The 26,622-nt window shown below is 40.7% G+C and overlaps 4 protein-coding genes across 5 annotated transcripts; 1 reads left to right on the top strand and 3 right to left on the bottom strand.

Moving 5' to 3' along the window:
* Positions 1-11,740: 11,740 nt before the first annotated feature.
* On the bottom strand, positions 11,741-16,983 carry LOC129724519 (E3 ubiquitin-protein ligase RBBP6-like). 2 transcript variants are annotated; one of them, XM_055679482.1, is made up of 7 exons: positions 16,915-16,983; positions 16,403-16,485; positions 14,512-16,023; positions 13,870-14,396; positions 13,661-13,804; positions 12,889-13,535; positions 11,742-12,064 (listed from the first exon to the last, which is right to left on the bottom strand). In XM_055679482.1, the coding sequence occupies exons 1-7, from the start codon at positions 16,926-16,928 to the stop codon at positions 11,815-11,817; spliced, it is 3,177 nt and encodes a 1,058-aa protein (XP_055535457.1). In that variant the 5' UTR covers positions 16,929-16,983; the 3' UTR covers positions 11,742-11,814. The 2 variants fall into 2 exon arrangements, with proteins under 2 accessions (XP_055535456.1, XP_055535457.1); XM_055679481.1 differs by lacking the exon at positions 16,915-16,983 and having other exon boundaries at positions 11,741-12,064; positions 16,403-16,809.
* A 1,976-nt stretch (positions 16,984-18,959) lies between these two features.
* On the bottom strand, positions 18,960-19,971 carry LOC129722729 (protein transport protein Sec61 subunit gamma). Its single transcript, XM_055676419.1, has 2 exons — positions 19,806-19,971; positions 18,960-19,483 (listed from the first exon to the last, which is right to left on the bottom strand). The coding sequence occupies exon 2, from the start codon at positions 19,479-19,481 to the stop codon at positions 19,275-19,277; it is 207 nt and encodes a 68-aa protein (XP_055532394.1). The 5' UTR covers positions 19,482-19,483; positions 19,806-19,971; the 3' UTR covers positions 18,960-19,274.
* Positions 19,972-20,806: 835 nt separating this feature from the next.
* Positions 20,807-22,017, bottom strand: LOC129721359 (peroxisome biogenesis factor 2). The gene is made up of 4 exons (XM_055673825.1): positions 21,844-22,017; positions 21,707-21,784; positions 21,019-21,651; positions 20,807-20,956 (listed from the first exon to the last, which is right to left on the bottom strand). Exons 1-4 carry the CDS (start codon positions 21,874-21,876, stop codon positions 20,873-20,875), a joined length of 828 nt encoding a protein of 275 aa, XP_055529800.1. The 5' UTR covers positions 21,877-22,017; the 3' UTR covers positions 20,807-20,872.
* Positions 22,018-23,557: 1,540 nt separating this feature from the next.
* LOC129721358 (calpain-7-like) lies at positions 23,558-26,329 on the top strand. The gene is made up of 5 exons (XM_055673824.1): positions 23,558-24,084; positions 24,143-24,768; positions 24,823-25,501; positions 25,558-25,766; positions 25,823-26,329. The coding sequence occupies exons 1-5, from the start codon at positions 23,829-23,831 to the stop codon at positions 26,195-26,197; spliced, it is 2,145 nt and encodes a 714-aa protein (XP_055529799.1). The 5' UTR covers positions 23,558-23,828; the 3' UTR covers positions 26,198-26,329.
* Positions 26,330-26,622: the final 293 nt, after the last annotated feature.

A 26,622-nucleotide genomic window follows, 5' to 3' on the forward strand; every position in this document is an offset into this window, starting at 1 on the left:
TCGCCGATGGCTACCACCGTCGATCCTCGAAGAATTTCAATTCGACCATTCCCGAAAATCACTTTCATACCGGCAGACTCAATTTTGCTTATCGAAAACAAATTGCACCTTGCCTCTGGAATGAACAATGCTTGGCTCACTGTTGATTTGACCACTTTTTCTCCGACTACTGACAGAATAGGCACGTCACCGATGTACTTGGCGGTCACCCATTCACCGTTCTTCGCTACAGCTATTTTTATAGGTCTCTCCAAGAGCGAAAGCTTCGAAAAAAAGCTTTTGTCATTGCATATGTGCTCGGTGGCACCCGAGTCGACGAACCACTGCACACGATTCATCGGTGGTTCTCGCTTGCCATTCTCCATCAAGAACAACACACCATCACCGCTCTGCTCTGCACTAAAAGCCGACGACTTTACTGTTTTCTTCTTTTCCTCTAACTCAGGGCAGTTCGCAATTCTATGCCCCTCTTTCTGGCAACCGAAGCAGTCAAACACTTTCTTCTTTTTCAGTTTCGGGTTGCGTGCAGTGTTACTATTACCACTGAACGCGGCAGAATCGTTCTTCTCTCCATGTGTGTCACTCACTGTGACCGACTTCTCTTGATCTCTTCATCGAGAAGTCTACACTTTACGAACTCCATCGTGATTTGCTCTTCGGGCTGACTCTCGATCGATGTAACAACCGTGTCGTACTCGGCATCCAAAGACAAAAGCAAACGGCACACGACGTCGATATCATCAATTTGTCCACCAGCATTTCGGAACAAACGAATGAGTCGGTCGTACTTCACGAGGTAATCCTGCAACGTACCACTTGAGTGGCGCAGCTCGAAAAGCTCGCGATTTAGCTGCATACGCTTGGCAACACTTTTTCTCTCGTAGATTCGAACTAACGTATCCCACATCTGTTTCGGAGTGCTTTTCCCTTGAAGCAACTCTAGCTGGGACGGGACACTATGAAGGATTTACACTTCTTATTTTTCTTCTGTCGTTCCGCGATATTTTTCGCTTTTTCCTTCTCCACAGTCTCCGTATCCGTCACAAGCACTTCTCTACGTCGTCGATTTCGCTCTCGATACACTCGACCAAGTCATGTTCTTCCAACAAGGTCGTCATGCGAAATTTCCACGAGACGAAGTTTTGGCCATCAAAGATGGCGACTCTGCGAATCTCTTCATGTGCGGATTCCGCCATTCTGAAGTTAAGCCACTTATCACTCCGCGTTTTAAATAGAATCGAAACTTTTACTTTTTCGCGCAATCCGGAACCGACTCTGGGCCCATAACCTAACAAGGCAACAACAAGGAACAACCGGACGTTTCGGAACGAATAACTCGAATAAAACGAATAACTCGTTGAATACTATAAACGCGTCTTTACTATCCAAAGTAATGATATAGAGTAAGAAACAAAAATGGTTTCCGTGAGAGGCACGGGCGAACTCATTGGAAAGGTATCAGTTTATACACTGTGAAAGATTGTTACGCTCATTACACCTCAATACTGACCGAGTTCAACGGGTGTCTTCTTATGGACGATGAGACCTATGTCAAGGCTGACTTCGAGCAAATCTCGGGTCAACAATTTCGCTTGGCAACGACTCGACAGGATGTTCCAGCCAAATTTGTTTTTGTCAAAAAATACTACAAGGTATACAGCCCTAGGGATTGTATGAAATGGTGACGTAGGACTAAATATATATCGTCAGTTGAATTCAACACTGGCACAACTCAAAATTTTGCAGTTATGAGTTATTGATGGCAAACGATGGCAAATACTATAAAGTTTCATCTCACAAAGACCCGTTTCAAAATTCACAATATTTCTAGAAATATAAGTAGATGTGCTTTTATTGAACAAAGCTAAAATATCCCTAAAAAGACGGAAAAATGAGGTTCCAACTCTTATCATTTGCTTATTACATGCACATCATAGACCCGAACAAGTTCAATTAAAATAGGAAATCCTGAAATTGGAATTTTTCACGAAAATGAAAAAAGAAATTTTCGGCGCAAATTTTCAAACGCGTTTTTCTCGAAACTATGAATTTTTAGTTGTGGCAGTATTGAATTCAACTGACGATATTATATGCTGCGCTAAACTGTTCATTGGCAACACTACCGTTTATTTTTAATAGTCGTTATTTTAAAACTAACGATGCATGAATACATGAAAATTTTACACTTGTAGTAGTTGCGGAAATTCTCATAACTCTTATCTTCAAGCATCTATAGTTCTGAAAAGAACCCATTCCATAATATTCAGTTAGAAATTCGTGCTACAGAACGCTGATAATCGCACCATGAATATTTTCCTTGACCGCGCATAATAAAGTTTGCTCTCCGCTGTGCCCTCCAGTAGCTGTGCCAGCTAAATATTCTGCAGCGTACGATGGTAACTGTTGCTGTCGTATGCAAAATAAAGGTGTAACATGTTCCGCAGTGCCTGGAAGTTGACTCGTATGCAGCTCTCGTTTCTCAATGTCGCAAAGCTTTAACAGCTGCACCGCACTCGCTATTGTGAAACAAACTAAACTGAAGCTGAATTTTCCACACGCAGTCTTTTGTATCGAGTTCAGCGTAGATTTTTACCATTAAGGCGTGGCCACGTAGCTTATAGAAAGAAAGAGAAACAAACCAATACATCTTCAATACTACTGAGTGATTTTCATAAGCATCAAAAGAAAGTTTTTGCTTTCCCGATGCGAAAATCACTCTGGTTCTTAGATTAACTAATTTTCGTTGCTAATATTTGACTGATAACGGTGTTCGAGTGAACACAAACAAACAATTAAACCGGAAAATCACTCAATTTAGCAGTGAAAATTCTTGAAATGAGGGTTATGTCTTGTTGTGATAAACTATTCATAGGCAACACTACCGTTTATCTTTGGTGCGTCCTGGTCGTTATTGTAAAAATTATTTAGAATAGATGGACATTTCACACTAGTAGTAGTTGTGAAAATTCTCATAACTCTTATCTTCATCATCTTATAGTTCTGAAAAGAACCGATTTCATAATCTTCAGCTCGAAATGTATGCTACAGAATGCTGATGATCGCACCACCACCGGTAGCATCGATTATTTTGTTGGCCGCGTATAAAATTTGCTCTCCGCTGTGCCCTCCAGCAGCTGTGCCAGCAAAATATTCTGCAGCGTACGATGGTAACTGTTGCTGCCGTGTGCAGAATACAGGTAACATGCTCCGCGGTGCCTGGAAGTTGACTCGTATGCAGCTCTCGTTTTTCAATGTCGCGAACCTTTAACAGCTGCACCGCACTCGCTATTGTGGAACAAACTAAACTGAAGCTGAATTTTCCACACGCAGTCTTTTGTATCGAGTTCAGCGTAGATTTTTACCATTAAGGCGTGGCCACGCAGCTGAGACAAAGGCAAACAAACCAAAACACTTTGTTGAGTCAAAATATGTAGGTAGTGGAATTTATTTCGTCCATGTTATTGTTATCTGTGCTTGGGAAGCAAGCCAAGAACAAGGGAAATGTATGAGAAAGCTTGACCTTGGAACTTTTCACCTTTTTCCACCATTAGGCTGTAAAGCAACAATGTTGAACATAATATCAAAAAATTGTTACACATTTTATCTATCCACCGACATATAAATGACTAAGATGCATTAAGTCGTTCGCTTGTTATAACCGTTTGAAATCTGACGCAACATTTGCCAGTTTCATTTTCATTTTCACAAAGTGTAATCTAGTATAGAAAACAAAGACGTAGTCCTACGTCAATATTGCACAAAAATTTATTATTTGACAGGGCTGCAAATAGCTGCGGCAGAAAAACAAAGATTTTGTTACAAATTAAACGACGTTAGAATTGTGAAAAAAAGTGTCTCCAAAATCGAATTTTGTCGTATACAGAGAAAGAGGTCCAGTTTGTTCCGAAAGACCTAAGCCCACCCCACTGCCCCTAGTTCCGCCGTTTGAGCTTGAGCTTGAGCTTGAACAACCGCGCATTTCTCGCAGGGTTGTTACAGTCGGCGCGGATTTCGCGTTTTTTGCGTTTTTTGCGGATTTGGCGCGTTTTTACTACTCCATGGCGCGGATTTTGCGGAAAGCCTTGCAACCTTGCTTTCAATTACCTAAAAATTAGGATATCGTCTGATGAGCTGGCAGCACCCTTTCAGAGCTCTATGAAATATGGTGGGTGCCAATCACTTGTATGAGAAAAAAGTAATCAAAAAATTTAGGGAAAAAAAACCCTATACAAAATGTTTACCTGCCCGGAAAACACCCTGTGCGAAATTTCAAGTCAGTTGGATTCAAAATGGGGTGGCGCAAAACGAAGTTAGACCTTGAGAAATCCGAAAAATCATAAAAATCATGATTATTTTCAGATTCGAAAACCGAAATTTCATGCAGCCAACCCCTCTTGGGTTTCGATTTTTCACTAGGTGTTTTTTCGGGCAGGTGAAAATTTTGTATATGGTTTCTTAAAATTACCATTTTGGTTGGCATCCTATTTTTTATTACTATTTTTTAGAAATTATCTAGACTTACATTCAAAGAGAACTGAAGTTTTTTTGTAAATCGATATATCTGAATAATGACAGGAGAAAAAAGTCGTCAAAGAATAACTTTGAGAAAGATGTCTGAATTTCCATTTAAAAATATTGATAAAAATAAATAATTGAGATACTACAAAAATAAAATTTTATCGTAACCTCTATGTGCTCGACAATAAAACACCCTTACGTGCCCCCAAAATGGTCCTTTCCGAAAAGATTCTACTGGGGCTTCACTAATAACATAACTCTTTGGATGTTTTGTGGTGGCCCTGAATAGATTCAAAATGGCAACTGTGGTCGATTTACGGCCTATGAATGTCATCCCGGCTTTGAAAATACTCATATTGGGTGGTATTTGGCCATTTTTGGCTGATTTTCATGAACCAGAAGTTGCCACCTTGGATTTCAAAACGACGTATAGGGTCGATTTCAGGTCATCGTGATTTCGGAAATACCCATAACCGTGTATATTACTTGTTAACAAGTTCTGAAATCACATGCGTCTCATCGATGTGACAAGAATTAGAGAAAAGTTGCCAAGGGCTGGCGTATAGAAAACCGTCTTAAATTCATTGATTATTCATTGAAACTCTTCTGAACATTTCAACATGGTCACTAGACTGTGACACGGTTATATGGGAAAAAAGAGATGGTGTTATTTTTTCACTCCCATGCACTTTTCGTGTTCCTTATGGGTCCTATAACAACTTTGTAACTTTTCAGTTCGATCGGTGAAACGCCCGATTTGCGCCCGATTTTTAAAGCTTCTATACGATTTTATATGGGAAAAACCACTTTTCAAAACTTTTTCTATAGAGATGTCCAGTTTGCTCCTAAAAATATATCAATACATGATATTTATAGGAAATTTTCCTGGGAAAACTCTTTTGAAGACCGCAAGGCGTAGTGCTTGTGAAAAAAGATATTCACCCCGAACTGATTAAATGTCTGACGAACGGCTCACCATTGATTTTACTAGCAATACTGCTGCAGCATGCTGCTGTTGTAAATTCAACCATGTGATGAGAAATGATATCGCTTAAATTTATCTTGGAGGCTTCCCCGAAGATACTATGAGCAAAAATCACACTTTGAAAATAAATTCCACGCGAAATTATTTCACATACTTAAGCAAGTTTGCAATAGCAGCATGCTGTAGCAGTGTTTCTGGAAAATTTCAATGGTGAGCCGTCCGTCAAACATTTAATCAGTTTGGGGTGAATAGCTGTTTCTACAAGCATCGTAGCGCCTTACGGTCTCCAGAAAAGTTTTTCCCAGAAAAATTTCCTACTAATATCATGTATTGATATATTTTTAGGAGCAAACTGGACATCTCTATAGAAAAAGTTTTGAAAAGTGGATTTTCCCATTTAACATCGTATGGAAACTTTAAAAATCGGGCGCAAATCGGGCGTTTCACCGATCGATCTGAAAAGTTACACAGTTGTTATGGGACCCACAAGGAACACGAAAAGAGCATGAGAGCTAACATTTATTTTTTGTCCCACCCTAATGGTCACTCTTAAGAAAAAAAAAGTGTTTCTAACAAAAACTTCTCTATTTGAAAATCTCAAACTTGTACAAAATGCAAATATCCAATATTGTTGGTGTTTTATTTTTTCTTAATTTCAAACTGTTTGTTTAGGTACAAAAGTATACAAAGCTACCAACGCAAAGCATAGCAAAGCCTTGGTGCTACAATCCGATTCGGAACTTGACCTTCTGTTTATTATACACAGACTTCGCAGCCGACTGTTAAGTGTACAGAACAATTGCGGGGCTGGCGTTACGATCCTACTGACACTAACAGTCTTTCCCGTGCCGAGACTCGAGCCTACGACAACTGGCTTGTTAGGCCAGCATTGTACCTTGAGACGCCTACTTAGCAGTTGCATCAAATCGTCGTTTGAAGCTTTGTTTTCAAAAATGTTTACGTACATTAATAATCAGGGTGGCCACTCTACCGGGAAAAGCGGAAAAAGTCGGGAATTTCAAAACACCGGAAAAAAGACGGGAAAAGCGGGAAATTAGGCTTCACATCAGGAAAATCATCCTCCTGCATGACTTCTACTAATGTTGCCAATGAACGAGTTGTAGCCAGGGTTGATATTTGTTGACACTCTTGAGTGAAAGTGAAAAAAAGCATCCATGAACGTTATTTTTTTACAATCCTTTCAGAGTTCTCCCTTCCCGCTTTTTGCATGGAAGTGAACTGTCAAAACACTTAATTATATTTCATGCGATGAAAGCAAGACAACAAAATCAGTTTATCAGTTAACGAAGATGGTCAAGGCATCGGTCAGTGTTAGTGAAAAAGTGTTTCGGTGAGGATTATTTTGGTTGAGTAGACTGTTTGTTTTTCTTTTTCGCTTTGAAGTGAAGATCATTTGGTTGAATTTGTCGTCAAATTTTGTTCCGTAACCATGAACGGTGCGCGTGATCTATTTCATCTGAGTATAACAGCACGTTACTAGGACGAAAATCTAGTGTATCTGAAAGAGTGCTGCGATCATTGGAAGTGAAAATTGAAAATGATTGACTGTAATTTTCGAAGAATTTTGCTGGGGAAAATGACTTTTATCAGCACTGGTTGTAGCAAACTAATTCCTAGATCTGGAAAATATATACATTGGATTAAAAAAGAAAATGATTTATTTTTTAATTATTATTCTTTTTTTTCCAAATTATAACGATCTAAAATTGATGTCATTGAAAAACTATTTTGGCAATACAATTTTTTGATATATCTTAGAATTTTCAAGACGATTTCGTTAGGACGTGTTGTATACTGTTGAATCATAAGTTTTCATTAGTTTTTTTTCGGCGCGGATTTAGTTTTCACGGCGCGGATCCAAAAACCCGTGGCGCGGATTTTGCGGATTCAAAATTAAGGTTTCTGTAACAACCCTGTAGTTGCTTCTCCGTGATGGATCTGAGCTAGTGAAGTTGCACAGAGAACCACGTATATAGCAACTTGGGATTAGTAAACCATCTTTAGTGTACAACAATTCAGTAGCTCCCGCTTTGTATACATCCATATCGGCGCCGGCCACGTCCTTACGATCGTTAGGGTGAGGAAGGATATTGTAAGGAAGGAGGTGTAACAGTCTTTGTTATCGGAGATCGAGTTTACCTTTGGATCTCCACGACTGCGACGAAAAGGAAGGGTTACGCCACCATGGTAAAACACGGAATCAATCGATGTTGCGCTCCAGGTTCCGTTGCTTTTAAGACGGTAATTTCAATGTTGAAAACTGTCTGCGTGAAATGAGGCTAATAGCCTTAGAAAACGCTAAGTTGTAGGAATTGATCGACGAGGATTAGGCATGGATCCTACACGCAAAAGTTCAAGTCTTGTACAAGCATTGTGTCTTCCCGATTCGCACAAATTTTGCACTAAAATCGCACAAAAAATGTGTGAAAAGGATAACGCAACAGTTGTACTGCGAATACATTGACACAGATTGAAATCAGAATATGTATCATATATCGACACTATATTTCTCACGTCGAGTGTATTAGTGACTGCTACTCATGGAGCAGTGCAAGCAGCGAACAACAACTTGTGAACTCACTAGATTTATATAGTTATAATGCTCGATCCATTTATCTCGATGGATTTGGTCATTTGAAAGTACCATTGAATGATTTGCAAAAAAATAACGAAACAAAATTCTGTTCACAACATTTTGTAATCAACGGTAGCTTCACCGAAAACCCTCCATTCCACAAAGCCACATAAGCGTTGCTGATTTTTTATGGCAACACTTTTAAATTGTGAATAATTATTATTTCTCATCCTGTGCAGCTTTTTTCTCAAGCGACGAGAGAAATTTCTCTCTCGCTCGTAGAATTCCCATGTACGTGCGGGTGCGACAAGACTAGACACGTCATATACAATTTGCTGGTTGCTCTTTCGCTTTTCTTTCGGTTCGTATTGCGACGCGCAAGGTCTCGTGTCTCGTCGCTTTACGAAATGAGCAAGATACCCGTGCTGTACATACTTGATACTAGTGTTGTTAGTGTCACTCATACTGGGGGTGCGTGCTTGCTGCGGGGAATGCATGAAGAAGAAAGAGTATCTCGAAAGCGTGTGTGCAAAAGACTTGAGAAGCGTAGCATATGTCTCGTTCTCAAGCAGAAAGGAGGAGAAAGGTTTTGCTTCTCGCTCGCTTTGCAATGCTGCTTGATACCAGTTGAAACTGTTTAAGTGTAGTAGTTAGGAGCTGCCAAATACATTGAAAAAAACGCTAGAGCAGTAATTGCGTTATGCCCAACACGCAATCATTGTACTGGTTCCAAATTACATCAACTTTTGCGCTGAAAACGCACAATTTTGTACTGGTTTCGCACCATTCAACTTTTGCGTGTATGAATGGGGTATGAGATGGAACAGCTTGCTTCGGTATTAGAAGTTACCCGTTTCGTTCAAGAACAACTGCTCCACTGGCAAAAAGGATAGGTTTTCTTCGTCGTAACGTGACGTGTGATGATAAATGGATTCATTACACCAACCTTAGACAGTCATGTGGACTGCCCGTTCATGCTTCTACGTCGTCGACTAAGTTGAATATGCACGCTGCGAAGGTTATGCTGTCTATTTGATGGGCCCATGTCGGTGTTATTAATTATGAGCTGTTCAAATTTAACGAAACAACTACTGAGGACAGGTGTCGACTTCAATTGATGCGACAAGTCGAGTACTGTGCGAAAAAATACCACAATACGAGCAGAAGCACGAAAATGCTGCCAAGTCGGTAAAACCTTCATATAAACGCTCAAATGGGAAGTTCTACCTCACCCGCCCTTTTTTCCAGATATTGCGCCGTCCAATTATTACTTGTTCCGTTCGATGGTACATGGTCACTCTTATCAGCAGTTGTGCTTATACGAAGACTTTCGAAAAATGCCGGAATGCAGCGGGGGCCTAGCGTGATTGGTAACGTCTCCGCCAACCACTCTCGACGCCTGGGTTCGAATCCCACCGCCGACATATAGGTGTCGATGGTTGTGAGGTGGCGTTATCCACTCACAACCAACCCAACTGGTCTGGATTCAATCCTAGCCGACACCGGGAGATTTTCTGAGGCGAAAAATCTCTGGGATCACGCCTTCCATCGCATGAGGAAGTAAAGCCGTTGGCGCCGGTCCGTTAATCAACGGGTCGTGAGTTAGGGTCCTGGGTGGAGTGGCCTTCCGGGCGTCGGTGATTGGCACAATAACAGTGGCGGAACTAGACCGACGGTATATAAGCGAGAATAAAAAAAAAAGAAAAATGTCGGAAATACGTTGATTCGTGGATAACCTCAAAAAACTTTTTCATTGTAACGGTACTTGAGCTCTGCTAAAAGATGGGACAAATTTGTAGTTAGTGATGGACAATACTTTGAATGATTTAGGTAACTTTTTTTTTCAAAATAAGTTGCATTTTTATTCAACAAAAAACAGCGAGAACTTGATACGTCAACTTTTTTTGACATTTTCATGATTTTTTTGAAAATCTGTGGTATCGCTGTTCATCGAAGAATATTCATCAATACGCCTGATGATTTAACAAAATCGCAGGGGAACTGTAGCAAAATTGACATGTTGCTGATATTATACGTGGAGCAGATACATGCCAATCGATTTCTGAGACCGTTTTCCCCAATATAAGACATAATTTGCACACATTTAGATATCAGCGGATCCATTAACGCTCTCTGAATTTGATATTATTTTGTTCTGTCAAATAGTTCAAAATCATGCCAGAACTGTTTTCGTTGAATTACCGTTTTGACGTTAGTTTTTGTCCGATTCAAGATCTGTGTTTTAAAGATGGTTAAGAAAATCCTATTAGATATGTGGACAAACTCTTGGAATTTGGATATCTGGCTTCAAAAAAATGATGTCGAAAGAACACTGAAATTTTTCGATTTTTCAAAAATTAAAAATAGCGCCATTGTTGCCCCTTAAAGTGAAATAGGTCCAAAATCGGGAATATATGTTTTTGATGCAAAAACATATTAATGCATCAAAAATTCATAGGTACATAGAAATCAAGACAGAAAAAACTTTTGTTACACTGTGCAATCTGATTTAGAGCTGGAAGATGATTTTGCATCGTTTGTTAAACTCAAACATTTTCATTTGTACATCACCTTACTCGAGACAACGATGACAGAAATTGTGGTCAGCTCTCCCCTGCCAAAGTGGATATCGTTTGGTTCGCCCCCAAAACGACCATCAGGTTACCTACACCAGCTTCTGTGGCGTGTGAATTTGAAAAGAAAGTAAATAAATCGACACTAACAAACGACCCCTGTTGAAGCGATACTAACATACTTTGCGACTAGACTCAAATTGTGTTTCATCATTGTATTAATGATTGGTTCTCCGTTCAATCGACCTGAACTAAGACGAATGTAGGTGTAAAGCGCGTGGCTGATTTGCAAACCGGTTGTCGTTGTATGATCGGTATTTTGTATATGTAGAACAAGTACAAGGACATCTAAAAGCATTTCTCAGCTGATTTAGAGTTTTTAAAACGGAAGGAAAGAACTAACAAAACTAATCGTTGAATGTACGGTTTATCTTTAAAAAACGTTGAAAATGTCCAACACCGTATTTAAAAAAAAACTGTTACGCTAGTGAAGAAACGAACTTTTTCATGTCTAGCAGAGGCTCGAAGATTTTAGTAGTAATTACAGCTGAAATTCCCACTATTTCCGACAGCTTAACCATGACATGACAAAAGACATGCAGATTTTATCACGCACAGTAATAAAACGCAACATTTTCCCCTTTACCGAGTGTTAATCCGCACACTTTCATTCCAAAGTGTCGCATGATAAAAACAAACTTTCAGTTTCACGCTAACTGCAGGAGAACACGCGTATAACCAAGTGGAGAGCTGAAATTGACCGCGCACAGCAGACGATAACAAACGCGACAATCGGAGATGCCAAAAATTTTAGTTCACTTTTATGTTTGTTTGATATGTTTTGGTTGCCGTGTCTCAGCAGCGATAATCATCCCTATTGTTTGCTTCACAAAAGTTCGTGGGAGAAATTAATAATTTACTTCGGTACCTACTTTCCCCCGAAGTTTTAATTTCTTTGTGAATAGCAGGTTAACAGGTCGAACCATTCTGGTCAGTAGCAATGCAATGCAACTTATACAAAAATATATTTACAACAACAGTTTTCTATCACTATGCAAATAAAAATAATACAGAAATAGAGTAAATTATACACTTGCACTACAGCATTATAGTCCGCTTGTGTGATCTAGTCAGGTTAATGGTTACTTCCTACTTCCCCGTGCATTCTTCCCGTGCCGCTTGCTTTTTTTGCTCTTTTTCGACTTACGCTTAACATCGCCGTAGACCTTGGCGGACTTGGTTCTACGAGGTGGCGGCGACTTACTACTTGCGCGTTCTCCTTTTGATTCTATGGACACGATAGCAGAAGGCCAAGGGCTCTTGCGGTCACATTTGGTGTGCCTTCGGGTGCTATCGCCAGCGTTGTTATTAAAATCGAAATCACAGCTTATCCTGCCGATAAAAGGAGAGAAAAGAAACGGGAAAAATACAGGAGGGAAGTAGTAGTTAAACCGCCGGCATTGTTCACTCTTCGAGGGCTTCGATTGAACTGCCGCATCTTACTGTTTATGGGTTTGTATGTTGGTATGCACTTTATCTTCGTTCTAGATTTTTCAGCACAATTATTCTTAGTTGGAAATTTGTTGATTAATGCCTAAATACTAACTCTCACAGTTTTTGCTTGTTTGTAACTTTACCTCTTAGCCTTACACAGTAGAGTCGTAGGGAAGTTAAGCGCGTGTGTGTATGTGAAACTGTTACATAATCTGTGTAGTGATAGGTTTCTGCCCGGGTCTGGCATTGCTTACCTAGAGTACCACGGATTGGGAGATAAGTTGTCTGTAATTTGTTAGCAGTCCTAGTCTTTTTCAAACTGTAAAACCTAAGCGACTAAATCTATGACATGCTTAAGAATATATGGTTTCGTTTAATATCGAAACAAACGCGACTGACGTAAAAAATAAACATGTTGACTCAGATTGTTAAATTATCAAAAGAGCTAACATTATAAGATTGTGACGGTAAAATATCCACTTCTAAACGTAGCTAACGTTGCTTTCATACTTGATACGACATAAACGTTTTGCTCTTGACTGTACAATAGGATACACCAAAAACATGGAACCAACACAAAATAAACATACAGAAAATACAATAAGAGAACATTTACAAGCTCTCTCGGAGAAACGCGCGTGCACTGTTTGCAATAGCTTATGCTCAAATACAAAACAAAACGTCGGCCCCTTTTTGGGTGCGCTCAATTATCCTTGACTAACCTTTGCAGTTTGCGCTTGTCCGCCTCATTGACACCTATCCGCTTATCTAGTCTATCAAATACTCTCAATTTCTTAGCCGGCGGCTTATCCCGCTCGCTATGCCTCGACTCGCCGGATACCGGTTTCAACACGATCCTTCGGCTGCTGGAACCGAATCCACTGTCACCGCCACCCCCTCGATTGCTGCCACCTCCACCGGTGCTACTGCTACTGGTAGTGTTGACCGGCGGTTTTTCTCTCGGTGGCGAGGGAGTTGGTTCCCGCAGCAGTTCCTCTTCGTACTCATCGAGGAACAGGTCCAGCTCGTCTCGGTTATCGATAATTTTGCGCTTAGGAGGACTTGGAGTCAAAGAAGCTGTTGTGACCGGAGCCGGAGGCTGCGATGGCAACTTTTGCTTCGAAGAATCGTTCTCGTTGTGGGCGGCTGACGCCGACGATGACGACTTCTTGCTGTGCTCAGTTGGCAGTGACGACTTCTTGTTCGATGACGACGAAGACGACGACTCGTGGTTGGAAGAAGAATGTCTCTCGGAAGGTGGTTTCTCCGAGGTCGACGAAGAGTCAGACTTCTTTTTCAGTGAGATGATCTTTTTCTCGGTTACCACGATTGGGGTAAACTTGGGGGCGGGCTCTTCAGATTTTCGATCCTGTTTTAAAAGAGAGAGAGAGAGAGAGAGAGAGAGAGAGAGAGAGAGAGAGAGAGAGAGAGAGAGAGAGAGAGAGAGAGAGTTAGATTATTGCAGTTTAGGTACTTTCATGACTGAGCACTTACCGAGGGCTTGCTTCTCTTGTTTCCCTCAGCTGCCTGCTTACGGCGCATCTCCTTATCCCTGAGAATTTTCTCCCGAATAGCCTTTTGCTTTTCAATTTCTAACCGGTACGCCTTAATTTCCGGATCCTCGTCGTCGTCTTTTTTCTGTGGGTGCAATAAAACCAAAACATTACACATATCATTACGTTACTGCAAGCCGCTCGACTTACGTCATTATTGTTTCGCTGATTTTCCCCATAGTCACTGCTCTTTCGCCGTTTCGGATACCGGCTATCATCGTCCCGATCACGGCTGCCGTGTCGCCTGGGAGGAAAGTTCCTCCTCGTTCCCCTATTCGAATCTCGGTCCCGACTGACGGCGCGGTGCCTCCGCGGTGATCGAGACCGCTCCCTCGAACGATCCCGATGCTCCCGATCACGATCCCTCTCGCGGTCCCGCTCACGGTCGCGTTCCCTTGAGCGACCACGCTCGCGCTCACGATCTCGGTCTCTTTCCCGTTCCCGTTCCCGCTCGCGATCCCGCTCCCGTTCTCGGTCCCGCTCGCGGTCTCGGTCCCGATCACGTTCCCGGTCCCGTTCCCGCGAGGGTGATCTCTCGAAACGGCGCTTCTCCACTTCGATACGATTTTTGTTAATAAACTCTTCCTGCTGGCGCAGCAACTCATCGTCGCTGACCTGACAGTTGTTGATATTGGCCAAAAATTGCTGACTGTTGAGCGCATCGCGCATCATTTGACCTAAAACAAGTAATAAGAGAGTTTGGTTTTAGTTTTAATAAATAATTATATTTTTTCGGAAAGGCATTATTAGAAAGTAACATTTCCAAATTTGACATTACACAAAATTACTTACTTGTGGCCGCTTCGACACCTCCCTTGAAGTTCGGATTGATCAGTACCTTTCGTGGCAGAACAGGTGTTGCGGGAATTTGCGGTACAGCGGCAGCTGCCAGGGGTCCAGTATCGAAGTTCAAAATCGGCGGCTGGTTTGGCGGCGGGATCGCTCCCATCGGACCGGGAGGTGGTCCGGCCGGAGGCATCGATGGACCTCCACCGGGTCCACCCATTGGCCCTCCCCCATACGGGGGTCCACCGAGCGGTGGAGGACCACCTGGTCCATTCGGGCGAAACATTGGTCCGCCCGGTCCCATACGTGGGCCAGGGCGCATTGGTTCGAACGGTGGACGATCACCAGGCCGAATCATTCCGGGTCGCATCATATGCTCAAACGGAGGTCCACGCGGAGGAAACGGAGGTCGTCCTCCCATCGGAAAATTCATGCGATTGTTACGGAAATTATTCATGTCACCCGGGAAACCCGGTCGAGGGGGAAATCGAGGACGCATACCCCCTCGGAAAGGACCAGGACCAAAGTTTGGACCTCCAGGGTGGATTGGCATTCCCAGAGGAGGAAAGTGCTGCTGCTGATCATTGCCAGAAGGTCCGGAGTCCCCGGAATGTTTGTAGTTGTTGGATCTATTCGAGAGATGGCGATGTTGTGGTTGCTGCTGCTGTTCACGCAGCATTGAATGGGCTTTATTACCACCATCTAAATGTTTGCCTTCATGCTTCCAGTCTCGCTTCTCCGTGGATTCGTCTGTGTCATAGGAAAACTCAGGCTCGCGATCCTGATGGGTGACGTAGAGATCTAGTACGTCTTCTGAAGAGGTAGTATCACACAACTGACTGGACAATTTGTCTCTGCTCAAATTTTGATGTTTTACCTCACCTTCCTGCATTAAAGTAGCATTTTGAACAGATGAAGCTTGCGAAGAAACAGGCTCGGTTTCTTCTTCGGTATGATAGCTTTGTTTCGAATAGAAAACCTCCGATTCTGTTTCTGTTAGCGAAACTGATGATTCAGTTACTAGCGAGGTCGCAGAGGCGGACTCTGTCGGTAGTGTTGACCCAGAAACAGATGATATTTCCGTGATCGTATGGCTCACGGAGTCTGATTCCGTAGAGGCGGGAAGGATGGACTCTTCGCTCGAGGTGAGCTCGTCTTTAACTATCAACGGTTTTTTGTACGTTTCTTGCTGAACATGTGGCAGTGCCAGCGGCTCAACGGCTTCTTGCTTCACCTTCGGAACGGGTGCAGGTTTGGTCTCTTCTGGAGCAAGCGATTTTGGCGTTGCACTGCGATGAACTGGCGCACTTTTTACTGCTGGGACAGGGGATGTCTTTTTCGAGGGTTCTTCTCTAGCGATCGGAGGTGCTTCCACTTCCGGAGAGGGTTTCTTTCTGTTGCTGAAAGTTTCTGCCTCGCGTTTCTCTTTTTCTTTGGCAGCCAGCTGTTTGGCGACCCAGTCCTCCGATTCACTGAGCAGAAATTCTTCTTCGTGTTGATCTAGTTTTAGGTTGCTCTCTGTGGGTAGAGAAAAATGAAAAATCAATTACATTATTACAATCCACGTGACATCTCTTAACTATCTATTAGTTTAAGTATGCTTTATTGTGTTTGTTTTTTGGAATAAAAAATCTATCAAAATTTGAGATACATTTAAAAAATAACATTCGATGCCTTCTGAATGAAACGTTCTAAACAAAAAAAAAACCTTTTATAAAAGCAGGTCATTAAAAAATATAGAAAGCCAAAACTCATAAATCAAAAGTGTGTGACACAATTACACTAGGTTCTTGAAAATTTTCGCACCGAAAAGAAGCAAAAGCTGCCATTAAGCTGTACATATTGATTTCGAGCTATTTTACACTCGCAAAAAAAAAAAAACAATATCTAGGCTTACCATCATCCGACAGCAGGAGATCGTCCTCGTTTAGTAGGGCCGGATCCTCGCCGTCTCCCAGCTCGTAATTGAGCAAGTCGTCACTAGGTTTTCGCACAAGATGTTGATTGGTCATAACGAAGCGGGCACAGATAAGAAAAAAACGGAAAGGAATGAAAAACCAACGTTAATAAATACACTAAAATGAGATTTTTCTTAAAACGTTAGCATCAGAACAAAATTCGCCAATCGAGAGCAATGAGCCATTCACTTATGCCTGACAAGCCGGAGCAGAAAAAAAAATGCCAGCTCCCGAAAAGCCGAAAGATTACGAAAAAGTAGAAAAACACATGTAAAAGCCGAGCTGGGTGCGCTTGTTTAGCTACGAATTTAGCCGGCGAGCGGGTATCTTTCCACTTAAACCGTACAGCGAAACGTGCGGCACATTTTCAACACCTTCACGGGCGATTCAAAAACGCCTAAATTGCAAAATTTCACAAAAATTGCTGCGATTAAAAGTGGCACAAACTTACTTTATATCCGACATCTTGGTTAAATTTGTTTTGACGTTTTCTGCTTGGCGATGCGTTTGACAGCCGTTGGAAAAAGTCGACATTCGCTTGTGCATCCCAGTGGCGTTGGCGCTGCGTGGGAAACAAGAAGGGGCAAACGATGTGGCAGGGGCTATCAGAATATTTAGCCTCAATCTTATTTGATGAGAAAATAGAATCAAACATGTAAATAAAAGTTTAATTAATTTTTTACTAAAGCAGTATATTATTCAGATAAACGTATTTAAACATTTATATGTTATTGTTTATACTGACTTTATGCTAACTGTATTTTCTTAGAAATGATTTATGGGTGTAGAGCTTGAAAAATAATCATGTTTCATTTCCCAACTTACACGTTTTGCCTTTCTCCTAGAAAGGTATAGCAATGACTGCAAAAATAAAGGTATAAAAGTGCTCCAAAGGGCCGAATGTCGTATATCACTCGACTCAGTTCGACGAGCTGAGCTTTTTCTGTATGTGTGTGTGTGTAATGCTCTCCCGATTGTAATATACAATCTAAAATTAAGTATTCACAAAGTAGAGTGTACTTTGGTTCAAATGTCAAGTGGGCTCAATGCCCAAACCCTTGTTATGTAAACATATACATAATTAACATATACATAATTAACATGAATGAAATGTTCGGTATAGTTATGCTGTTGGCTAACAAAAATTTGCTAGTTAGAGTGAAAAATAAATCCAGCCGGAATTATCAAGGCGTATTTTTTTTTTCTAAAAATTCAAATGCTCGTGTAAATCTATTTCAAAAATCAATAAGTTTGAATGAGAAAGGCTGGGTCTCACCGCTAGGTGGATTAATTTGGGTTTTTAACGTTTCTCGCCAAACATGTGGAAAGGGCCCATGTGCCATATGTAAACAAGCCAAATTTTCTCGTTTTTTGATTAATACAAGCGAAATCTGCCCTTACCAATAAGCTTTATTGATAAAAGAATTTACTCTCAATCAAACAATCTTATTTGTACGGGTAGTTTAAGCTTGTATTTATTGAAAAACGGAAATTGAGGCTTGTTTACATATGACACATGGGCCCTTTTCACATGTTTGGCGAGGTTTCTTTTCCTTTTTTCATGAACTGCACATAGTTAAATGCACACAAAAAATATTTTAGCAAATAAATTACGTAAAAACACACTGAAACATGACGTTTTACATGTAAAGCCATGCCACCTGTATTTGAATTTTTTCGTTTCACCTTTTTTCCAAGATTCTTCCTTAACAGTAAAAAAAAGAAAATATTTTTCAGAGCGTTTCTGCAGATAATTCTCTGTATATCTGCAGAAACAACACAACTGTGAAGAATTTATTTGAATGAAATGAAAATATTGCAAACAATTCTCATTTAAAATTTCTTAACGCATTGCTTGAGAGTATTTTTCGTAAGGTTCGTTTTAAAGTACGTTATGAACATAACATGTTTTTAAAAACCGTAGTAGGTATATTTTCAAAAATTATGAAGTGTAATGTTTTTCAGGATTTATTTTTCTGAGTTAAAAATATTTTTTTTTATTTACAGTGCTGAATGGTGTTTGAATTTTCGAATATATAAAATTTTTAAATTTAACTTCGACTTTTTTATATTTGTTGGCAACAAATTGAAACAATTTTCAAAACTTTGAATAGGTGTTTCTAGTTTAGTTTTTTGATAGCATCTTTGTGCATTAGGGGCCCTATTACACAACACTCGATCGACTCAACCATGTACAAACGAAACGAGTTGCTCGTCGAAGTTTCTGTAATACGGCCCTAAATTTCTCAAGTTTTGAATACGCGTTTTGAAGTTAATCTCAAAGAAAAAAACAAACGATATTAGAAGACGTAATCTTGTGTGATAACCAACATAAGACAGTTTCGTATCCAGCCGACTAGTAATTTGACGCAGATTTCTGCCTTGAATTTTTGTACAAAAAACTTGATATTAGAAAACACGCTGCGCACGATATACAAAAACACGATATCAGGTTTATGGATTTCAATGGAAACATAATAAACGCATATGAAACTATTTGTGTATAATGAAACAATAAATATTATTCTTCAAATTGTTCACCTAAATGATCTTCACTTGCTTCAGCTAATTGCATCCACAAAACATTACCATGTGTATTTAAACGCTAAAGAGTTGTAATCCTTAAATGTACGACAGTAGTTGATTTAACATATATTGTGTGTGTCTCTGGATGTCCCCATATTAGACGGTCCTCCACTCCCAGGTTTGCATCTCCTAACGACTGCTGCTTCCCACTACACATCTCGCTGTTTATTGAATGGTGGTGACCTAATGCTTGCTTACACACGCGAAACGGCGGGTTCCTCCTCCTTACGAGCCAACGATAATGTTGTTGATCGGAATGTGTATCAATTTCACGAAGAAACCGATAAATCCCATAATGCAGAAGCCGATTGCGGTTGCGATAGCGATTTTCTGGAACTCGCGACGATCTGGCTTGGTGCAGCGCTTGATCAGCCTGATCGAGTCCTTCGCGAACGAACGGCCGGGTTCGTAGATTTTGGCGATTTGATCCATTCCTGCCAAATTGAGCAATTAGTGAATTTAGCAATCGTATATGTGAAAATATGTATGATTTTTCTTTCAGTGTACAAAGTTGAAGATGTGGCAGAACATGGATGTAATTTTGAGTAGAATTACTTTTAAAACACTTGTCGTATACAATTAACATTGAAATACATATCAAGCTTTAATAACAACAGTTATTTGATGTTGCAATATACATATTCTAAATCAAATTTAATGTGGTCATCTTCAAACTCCGACCCACAGAAAACATATTTTAAACTTATACGCTCTGTGTTTTAGTGATTTTATAACAAAAAACTGTAACACACTTACCTTGTTAGTTGTTGAGCACAGAAATACTTCACAAAACACAGAAATTGTCGTGTAAATTACGACTTCTCTCAAAACTACGATGCACTGACTATGGCTTCCAAGTAAAAAGTGAAATAAATCGCTGCTGGGTACAATTTCTCTGTCTCTGCTCCTGAACCAAGTGGAAGACAAACTGTCAAAGTCGATTCCACGTCGAGTGAATGCTACGCAACGTCATCGGGTAAAATGGCCGATGCGTCATTTTTCGAAAGTTCACGACAGTCGTATTCAAGCGTCACGATATCACCCCGGTGACTACTGAGTGACGCCTGCACAGTGAGTAAATTCTAAAAGTAATAATAATAACAGTATGAATTGGCTATTTCGGTAAATCATGAACTCGCATGCTTTGATCTTTAATATAATCTGTATCTTTTAATTTAAATCTATTTTTGTATTGAAGAACCATAAGAAAATGCCTTAAAAAAGCCAAGAAATGTTATTAGAAAAATTATGTTTAGCATGGGGCGTGACAACGCAAGAAACAAACGTTTGTGGATCAATCCGAATCTAAATTTTATATCTAATTTGATTGTAACCCTAAAAAATTATCGTTTCATTCATTAAAAAAGCAAAGCCTTGTTACTACATTCCGATTCGGAACTCGACTTTCTGTTTATTATACACATACTACGCAGACAATTGTTTTATGTACAGGATAATTACTACAATCCTACTGACACTAGCAGTCTCTCGCGAGTCGAAACTCATCGTACCTCGAGACTAACTAGAAGGTTCCATTCATTGACCGGTACCAAAAAACATGCTTTATGCTATGAAGCGATCCTCGAAATAAATTTAAAATTAACACCTGAAATTTATGACCACCTGCAATTTGTGTTCACAAGCTGAAAAAACAACTCCCAAAATATCGTTGTTCTACGTGAACCATACGAAACCACTTATCACTTTTCAATAATATGGAGATGGCTTTCGGCACTTTGTTCAAATTGCTTTTCATGTTTAGAAGAATAACAGAAATGTTTCATAACAGACAATAATAGCAGGTCCCTACACCTCAACATTTTCTATCCCGCAATAACTTTTTCAAAAGTTCCACTTTTAAAATCACAAACGTTGCATTGAAAGCCTTCATCCGCTAACAAATTACCCTAGAATGAAATTTTATTTAAATTTATCATACATTTAACAAATTCAACAACCCGATTTATACCTTCAAGCAGTAATAGCAAAACACGTGACCACATCCCATGTGATGCGGTAGCGTAACCCGCTCATTGCAGTACACGCATTTACTGTTCACGTCCAGTTGAATCTTCCGAACTGCTTGTGGGCCCGCTTCCAGCTTGAGCAAATTCCTAAGTCTTCGTTTCAGTGCGTGATAATTGATGATTGGTATTGTAAAACCCAGCAGCTCCATAAACCCTGCCCAGATCAACTCGCGAGTCATGTAGGAATAGCCGATGGTTCGACGTTTAGCTCCATCGATCGAACGGTGGTCCAACCGCAGAATGTAGTCCACCAGTGATGGCTTTCGTCCGCTACGCAGAAAGCGGAAGAAATTAAGCAGCTTCAGCAGGGTTAGGCAGTTTTCCGACCAGCTGACGATCCGCTGTAGTATTGTCCACCCGGTGAGCCGGTACTGGGCCATCTCCTTCAGGTAGTCTAAAGCCACGGTAAGCGCGTAGTGAGCTTTTAGTTTATTCGCTCCAAGCTGGTCCTGCTCGTAAGTGATGGACAACATTTGCTGGCCGAAACTAGCGAAGGACTTTCGGATCGAATAGTTCCATAGTACGGAGCTAACTATAATGTTAATTTCCGGTTGAAAACTGCTCAGTAGACCGGGCTGAAAAATGAGAAGTTTAGATTATACTCAAACATTTTGATTGTTAACCCGGTACCGGTAGATTCCGCAGGACATTGTGAATTTGCTCTTTGATAACGTTCACTATTTCGTTGTCAAGTTGAATAGAGTCGAGCTGTAAATCAAATAGTTTATTGGTTAAAAAAAAGTCCGAAAGTACTCGTTAAAGATAACCTGATTTACTCGCGGAACAAAATAAGTTTTCATCCTGGAAAACCTTGACTGATAAGGGTGATAAATAAAACTCAATTTGGCAGCTTGTCACATCACTAAATTGATCATGTTTTGATGTTTAGTTTTTGTTTTGCTCGACACATTCGTTTTTCCATCATTCTATGAAAATTACGGGTTTCTATCAAGCTATGCCAAGAACCGATTCAAGCACAAATTGCCGATTAGAGAGAAAAGCCGATATACGAGCCAGCATTCTTTTCGAAAGCGCCATCTGTTGGAATATATGGAGACGAAAAGTCTGAAAATAATTTTGTTGAAAATTAGCATTTTGGATAAACATATAAATAAATTAACGTAATTGTTATTTTACTGACATGTAAAAAAATCACGAAAATTTGAAAACTGCTGTTTCTATTTGGTAACGTACAAAATTTGAGTTGAATGAAAAACCGATATACGAACCATCATTTTTGTACTTGGAAAGCGACGCATAATGTTAGGTAAATAAATCAAACTTATGAACCAAAATAATTCATTTGAAAAGTTATCTAAAAATTTTATATAAAACATGGAATAACACATCAACGCCATTATGTTTGATTGGGTCTATAACCCTAACCCATTACCATGTGCAATTGAAATCTGACGCTGTTTTTTTCTTGCTTGCAATGTTGGTTGGGGAATATAGACCTTTTTACGTAGGAATGTGTTAGTGCCACTAGCCGAAGAAAATATTTACAAATAGTAGTTTTGTTTGCAATGCTATGTTTTTAGCAGCTGGGCAAATATTAAGTTAAACACTCATTATATTTTTTGAACTTGTTTTTGAATGTTTTTTTTCATTCGTTATCAGAAATCGGACGAAGCTGTTGAACATAATCGACCAAAAATGTTAAAAATGGATAAAAGTTGAACCAACGAGATGCGATGATTTACAGTTCGGAGGAAACAAAAGCAACTTTACACGGGTTTACACGTTTCCTATTGTGCGTAGGTGAAAAGTCACTTATCTCTATTCGGTTTATTCGCGTTGAAAGAGATTTCGAAGGCTGTTCGCACCTACGGGAACTCTCGTATGTAATTGTCAACATGTGCGTGATGACAAAAGCAAAAATATTTCCTTCTTTCTTTTTCGCACGCAGAAACCAAACAAATATCAGCAACACCGTCAACGCCAATAGTCTCAAGATTCCTTTCATGCATAAGCAGTACAGACATGCGGCGCGCGTTCATTTCCAATTAGGGGTGGGCGAAACGACTCTTTTGCAAGAGCGGCTCTGAACCGCTCACTCACCGTTCCGAACCGACTCATATGAACGGCTCATGGTTCACAATGATTCACGAGCGTTGACAGTTCGTGGTTTATCGGTAAACTTCGAGTTCGCGCGAACCCATAAGTTCTGGTGCGCTAAGAACGTTCTTTCGCTCTTTTCTAAGAACCGGTTCATATGAACGGCTCGTGAGCCGTTCGCCCATCCCTAGAAAACAGTTGAATTATTATTGGACAGGCAAGTATTATTGAGTGAAAACCCAATGGCAGTTTTTACTTCGCTTGAAGCTGTTAACCATCAATACTTTTTGATTAAAAAAAAATAATAAAAATTTTCAAACATGTTTTTCTTCGGATTGGGCAAAATACGACTTTTTAAATGTAATACTTTTTAAAATGTAATAACGCAACTTTGGACCCCCTTCCGTTATTTCAACACAAACAAACAGAAATCATCGCAAAAAATGTCATCATCTTTAATCTACCGAATCAACAGATAATCCTTTCAAAAACAAACAAAACAGATTTCCTTCAGCTGACTCATGCATCTCTCCTGCTGTGAAACGTAAAAGAAAACGGCGATTCTTATCGACTTAGCTTCTTTTGTGGCCTGTGCATGCGGACGAAAATAGCTCATTCCGAATGTTATACAGCCACACCAAGGACCGCGAAGAAACCAACATTCAGTGTTGATCGGTTGAAAACAACGTAAACTATGTCGAGTGAAGCCGAGTGCCGTGGGATTCTATCCCGGGCACTGGATGCAGATGAAGCTGGCCAAAAGGAGCTGGCTATCGAACTGTACGGGAAAGCAGTGGAAGCTATTCTGCGTATTGACGATCGCGAGAAACGAGAAAAGTTGAACAGGTTTGCCATGCAGGCCCTGGAACGTGCCGAAGAATTGAAAGGAATCAAATATGTTCCGGCGGAGCCGACAACAACGCGACCAGTCCGAAGCAGCACCAGTGTCTGTAGGTTGCTTAATTTACAATCAACAACTTGCTATTATATAGCGATTTTTTTTTTCAGTAAGTCCTGGACAAAGCCCCAAACTAGAGGTTAGTGGATCCCATAATACCTACACAAATGAGGAGAAAAAAGTCCTCGAATATACTTCGCACATCAACTCGAAGGTGTATGTTCCGTTCATGGATATAGATCTGATGGAAAAGTTCGTCTTTTCTATTCCGTTTACCGATAAGGATGGAGTCCTGGAGCTGGCACCGAAGCAGAAGCGCGACTTTGTCCAATGGGTGAGGGTGAGTGAACTGTGCGAACAACCAAAGCTGATTGCTGGGGATCATGCCGATTTTTACAGCATTCGGCAGACGGTGGTTTCAGACTGCAGTTTCGTAGCATCGCTGGCAGTTGCTTCGCTGTACGAGAAACGATTCAATCGAAGAATTTTAACGTCGATCATCTACCCGAGAAACAGCCGCGATGAACCGATCTACAACTCGAGCGGAAAGTATTCGATTCGTATGCACGTGAACGGGATCCCCCGGAAGGTGGTGATTGATGACTATCTGCCACTGGGCAGGCATCATCAGCTGCTGTGTTCCTACTCGAGTAATAAAAGTGAATTTTGGGTGTCTCTGCTAGAGAAAGCGTACATGAAGCTGATGGGAGGATATGATTTTCCCGGGTCTAACAGTGTAAGTTAAATTGTTGTTTTACGCTTCTTTTTATTGAAACGATTTTTTTTGCAGAACATTGACTTGCACGCTTTGACCGGCTGGATTCCGGAGCGTGTAGCAATCCGTCCGAATGATTCTGATTTCGATGCTGATGGTGTTTTCAATCGACTCAAGGAAGGTTTGAGTGTTGGGCGATGTTTGGTCACGGTAGCGACTGGTGATCTGTCGGATGCCGAAGCTGAACGCACTGGGTTAGTTTCGACTCATGCTTATGCAGTACTTAACATGCGTGAGGTGGATGGGGTAAAGCTGTTGCAGTTAAAGAATCCTTGGTCGCATCTCCGCTGGCGTGGAAACTATTCAGAGCTAGATGTAACGCACTGGACACCGGAATTGCAGCAGCTATTGGACTATGATCCTAAGATGGCAGCCAACTACGACAATGGAGTTTTCTGGATCGACTACAACTCGATACTGAACTTTTTCGAAGTGTTCTATCTGAACTGGGATCCAGCTCTGTTTCAGTTTACCTACTGCATTCATCAGTCGTGGTCAGCGGGTGTTGGACCTTCGAAAGATGCCTACAACGTTGGGGATAATCCTCAGTTCAGTTTGACTGTTCCGGCTGGTAAAGGTTCCGTTTGGATCCTGCTAACGAGACACATCACGACGATCGAAGACTTTCGCGAAAACCGAGAATATATCACAGTCCTAGTGTATAAAAATAATGGTAAACGAGTCTACTATCCCTGTAAGTAATGCTACATATATGAAAGCTATGAAATGATGATTTTTTTACAACTCTAGCGGATCCACCACCTTTTATCGACGGGGTCCGAATCAACAGTCCACACTATCTGTGCAAAATTCGCTTGAACCCGAGTTCCGTTCGGCGTTACACACTTGTGATATCGCAATATGAAAAGACAGCGACCATTTATTACTCACTGCGAGCTTATTGTCGCGATAAGTTTGAACTAAAGAAGATCGACAGTCACTTCACGACCGTAGAAAATGTAAAAAACCCATTAATTTATCAATACTGTGAAATAAAAAAGCTCTTCTTTTTCAGCTCAACGGCGAGTGGAAAGGTCGAACGGCGGGTGGATGTCCAAATCATCCGCTGACTTACAAGCACAATCCGCTTTACCGGTTGAACGTGGGTTCAAAAGACCCCAGCCAGCTGGTGGTGGAACTACGTGGCCCAAAAGTCTACCAGGTTGGGCTGGAACTTACGGTCGTCTCACTGGAGAACCCGGAAGTGACGGCCCCGTTCATATCACAGACGACCGGCAACTATCGGTCCGGTTTCTGCGTGCTGGATTTGGAAGGTATCCCAGCCGGAGTGTATCAGCTGCGTCCGTCCACGTTTCTGCCCGAACAGGAATCACCCTTTTTTCTCAAGTTCAAATCAACAACGAATTTGATCGTCGAGAAGTTAAACTGAATCGATGCATCGATGGGTTTCCCTTAATCGCATTTTAAGATAAAAGTTAAGTTGCAATATCACTAACACTGTTGCGATGTTTAAGTTGTACGTATATTTATTATGCAAATAAAAAACTGCATTACTATTTTATTCTGGTACTATCATTCCGATTTTTGAAGAAATTTTAATGTTTTGTTCAGATACTCAGGATGAGTTAACCCTCTCTTTACCATGGTTACTCTAGTACACCACAAGTTTGGATGTGTGTATCGTTACGAATTATTTAGCAATCTCGCTCAAATTTTGAAAATATATTCTTGCACACCTACCTTATGTTCCGGCAAAAAATTATCCAAAAATGTACAGTCAATAATTTATTAGAGTATCAAACATTTGAAAAAGTGCCGTTTTTTTCTTAGAAAAATAATTCAATATTTTCTATT

This window comes from Wyeomyia smithii, chromosome 2 (genome assembly GCF_029784165.1).
Source record: "Wyeomyia smithii strain HCP4-BCI-WySm-NY-G18 chromosome 2, ASM2978416v1, whole genome shotgun sequence".
In the NCBI taxonomy this organism is placed as follows: Eukaryota; Metazoa; Arthropoda; class Insecta; order Diptera; family Culicidae; genus Wyeomyia; species Wyeomyia smithii.

Bases quoted from the DNA above. Each gene is read 5' to 3' on its own strand.
- LOC129724519 (XM_055679481.1), bottom strand. From the start codon at position 16,517: ATGACCAATCAACATCTTGTGCGAAAACCTAGTGACGACTTGCTCAAT. The intron at 13,536-13,660 runs GTAAGTGCTCAG...CTTTTAAAACAG, and splicing joins ACAAGAGAAGCAAGCCCTCG to GATCGAAAATCTGAAGAGCC. The intron at 12,065-12,888 runs GTTAGTCAAGGA...TTTTATCGGCAG, and splicing joins GACAAGCGCAAACTGCAAAG to GATAAGCTGTGATTTCGATT.
- LOC129722729 (XM_055676419.1), bottom strand. From the start codon at position 19,481: ATGGATCAAATCGCCAAAATCTACGAACCCGGCCGTTCGTTCGCGAAG.
- LOC129721359 (XM_055673825.1), bottom strand. From the start codon at position 21,876: ATGAAAACTTATTTTGTTCCGCGAGTAAATCAG. The intron at 21,652-21,706 runs GTACCGGGTTAA...CTCATTTTTCAG, and splicing joins ATGTCCTGCGGAATCTACCG to CCCGGTCTACTGAGCAGTTT. The intron at 20,957-21,018 runs GTATAAATCGGG...ATTTCATTCTAG, and splicing joins TTTGCTATTACTGCTTGAAG to GGTAATTTGTTAGCGGATGA.
- LOC129721358 (XM_055673824.1), top strand. From the start codon at position 23,829: ATGTCGAGTGAAGCCGAGTGCCGTGGGATTCTATCCCGGGCACTGGAT. The intron at 24,085-24,142 runs GTAGGTTGCTTA...TTTTTTTTTCAG, and splicing joins CCGAAGCAGCACCAGTGTCT to TAAGTCCTGGACAAAGCCCC. The intron at 25,502-25,557 runs GTAAGTAATGCT...TTACAACTCTAG, and splicing joins TAAACGAGTCTACTATCCCT to CGGATCCACCACCTTTTATC.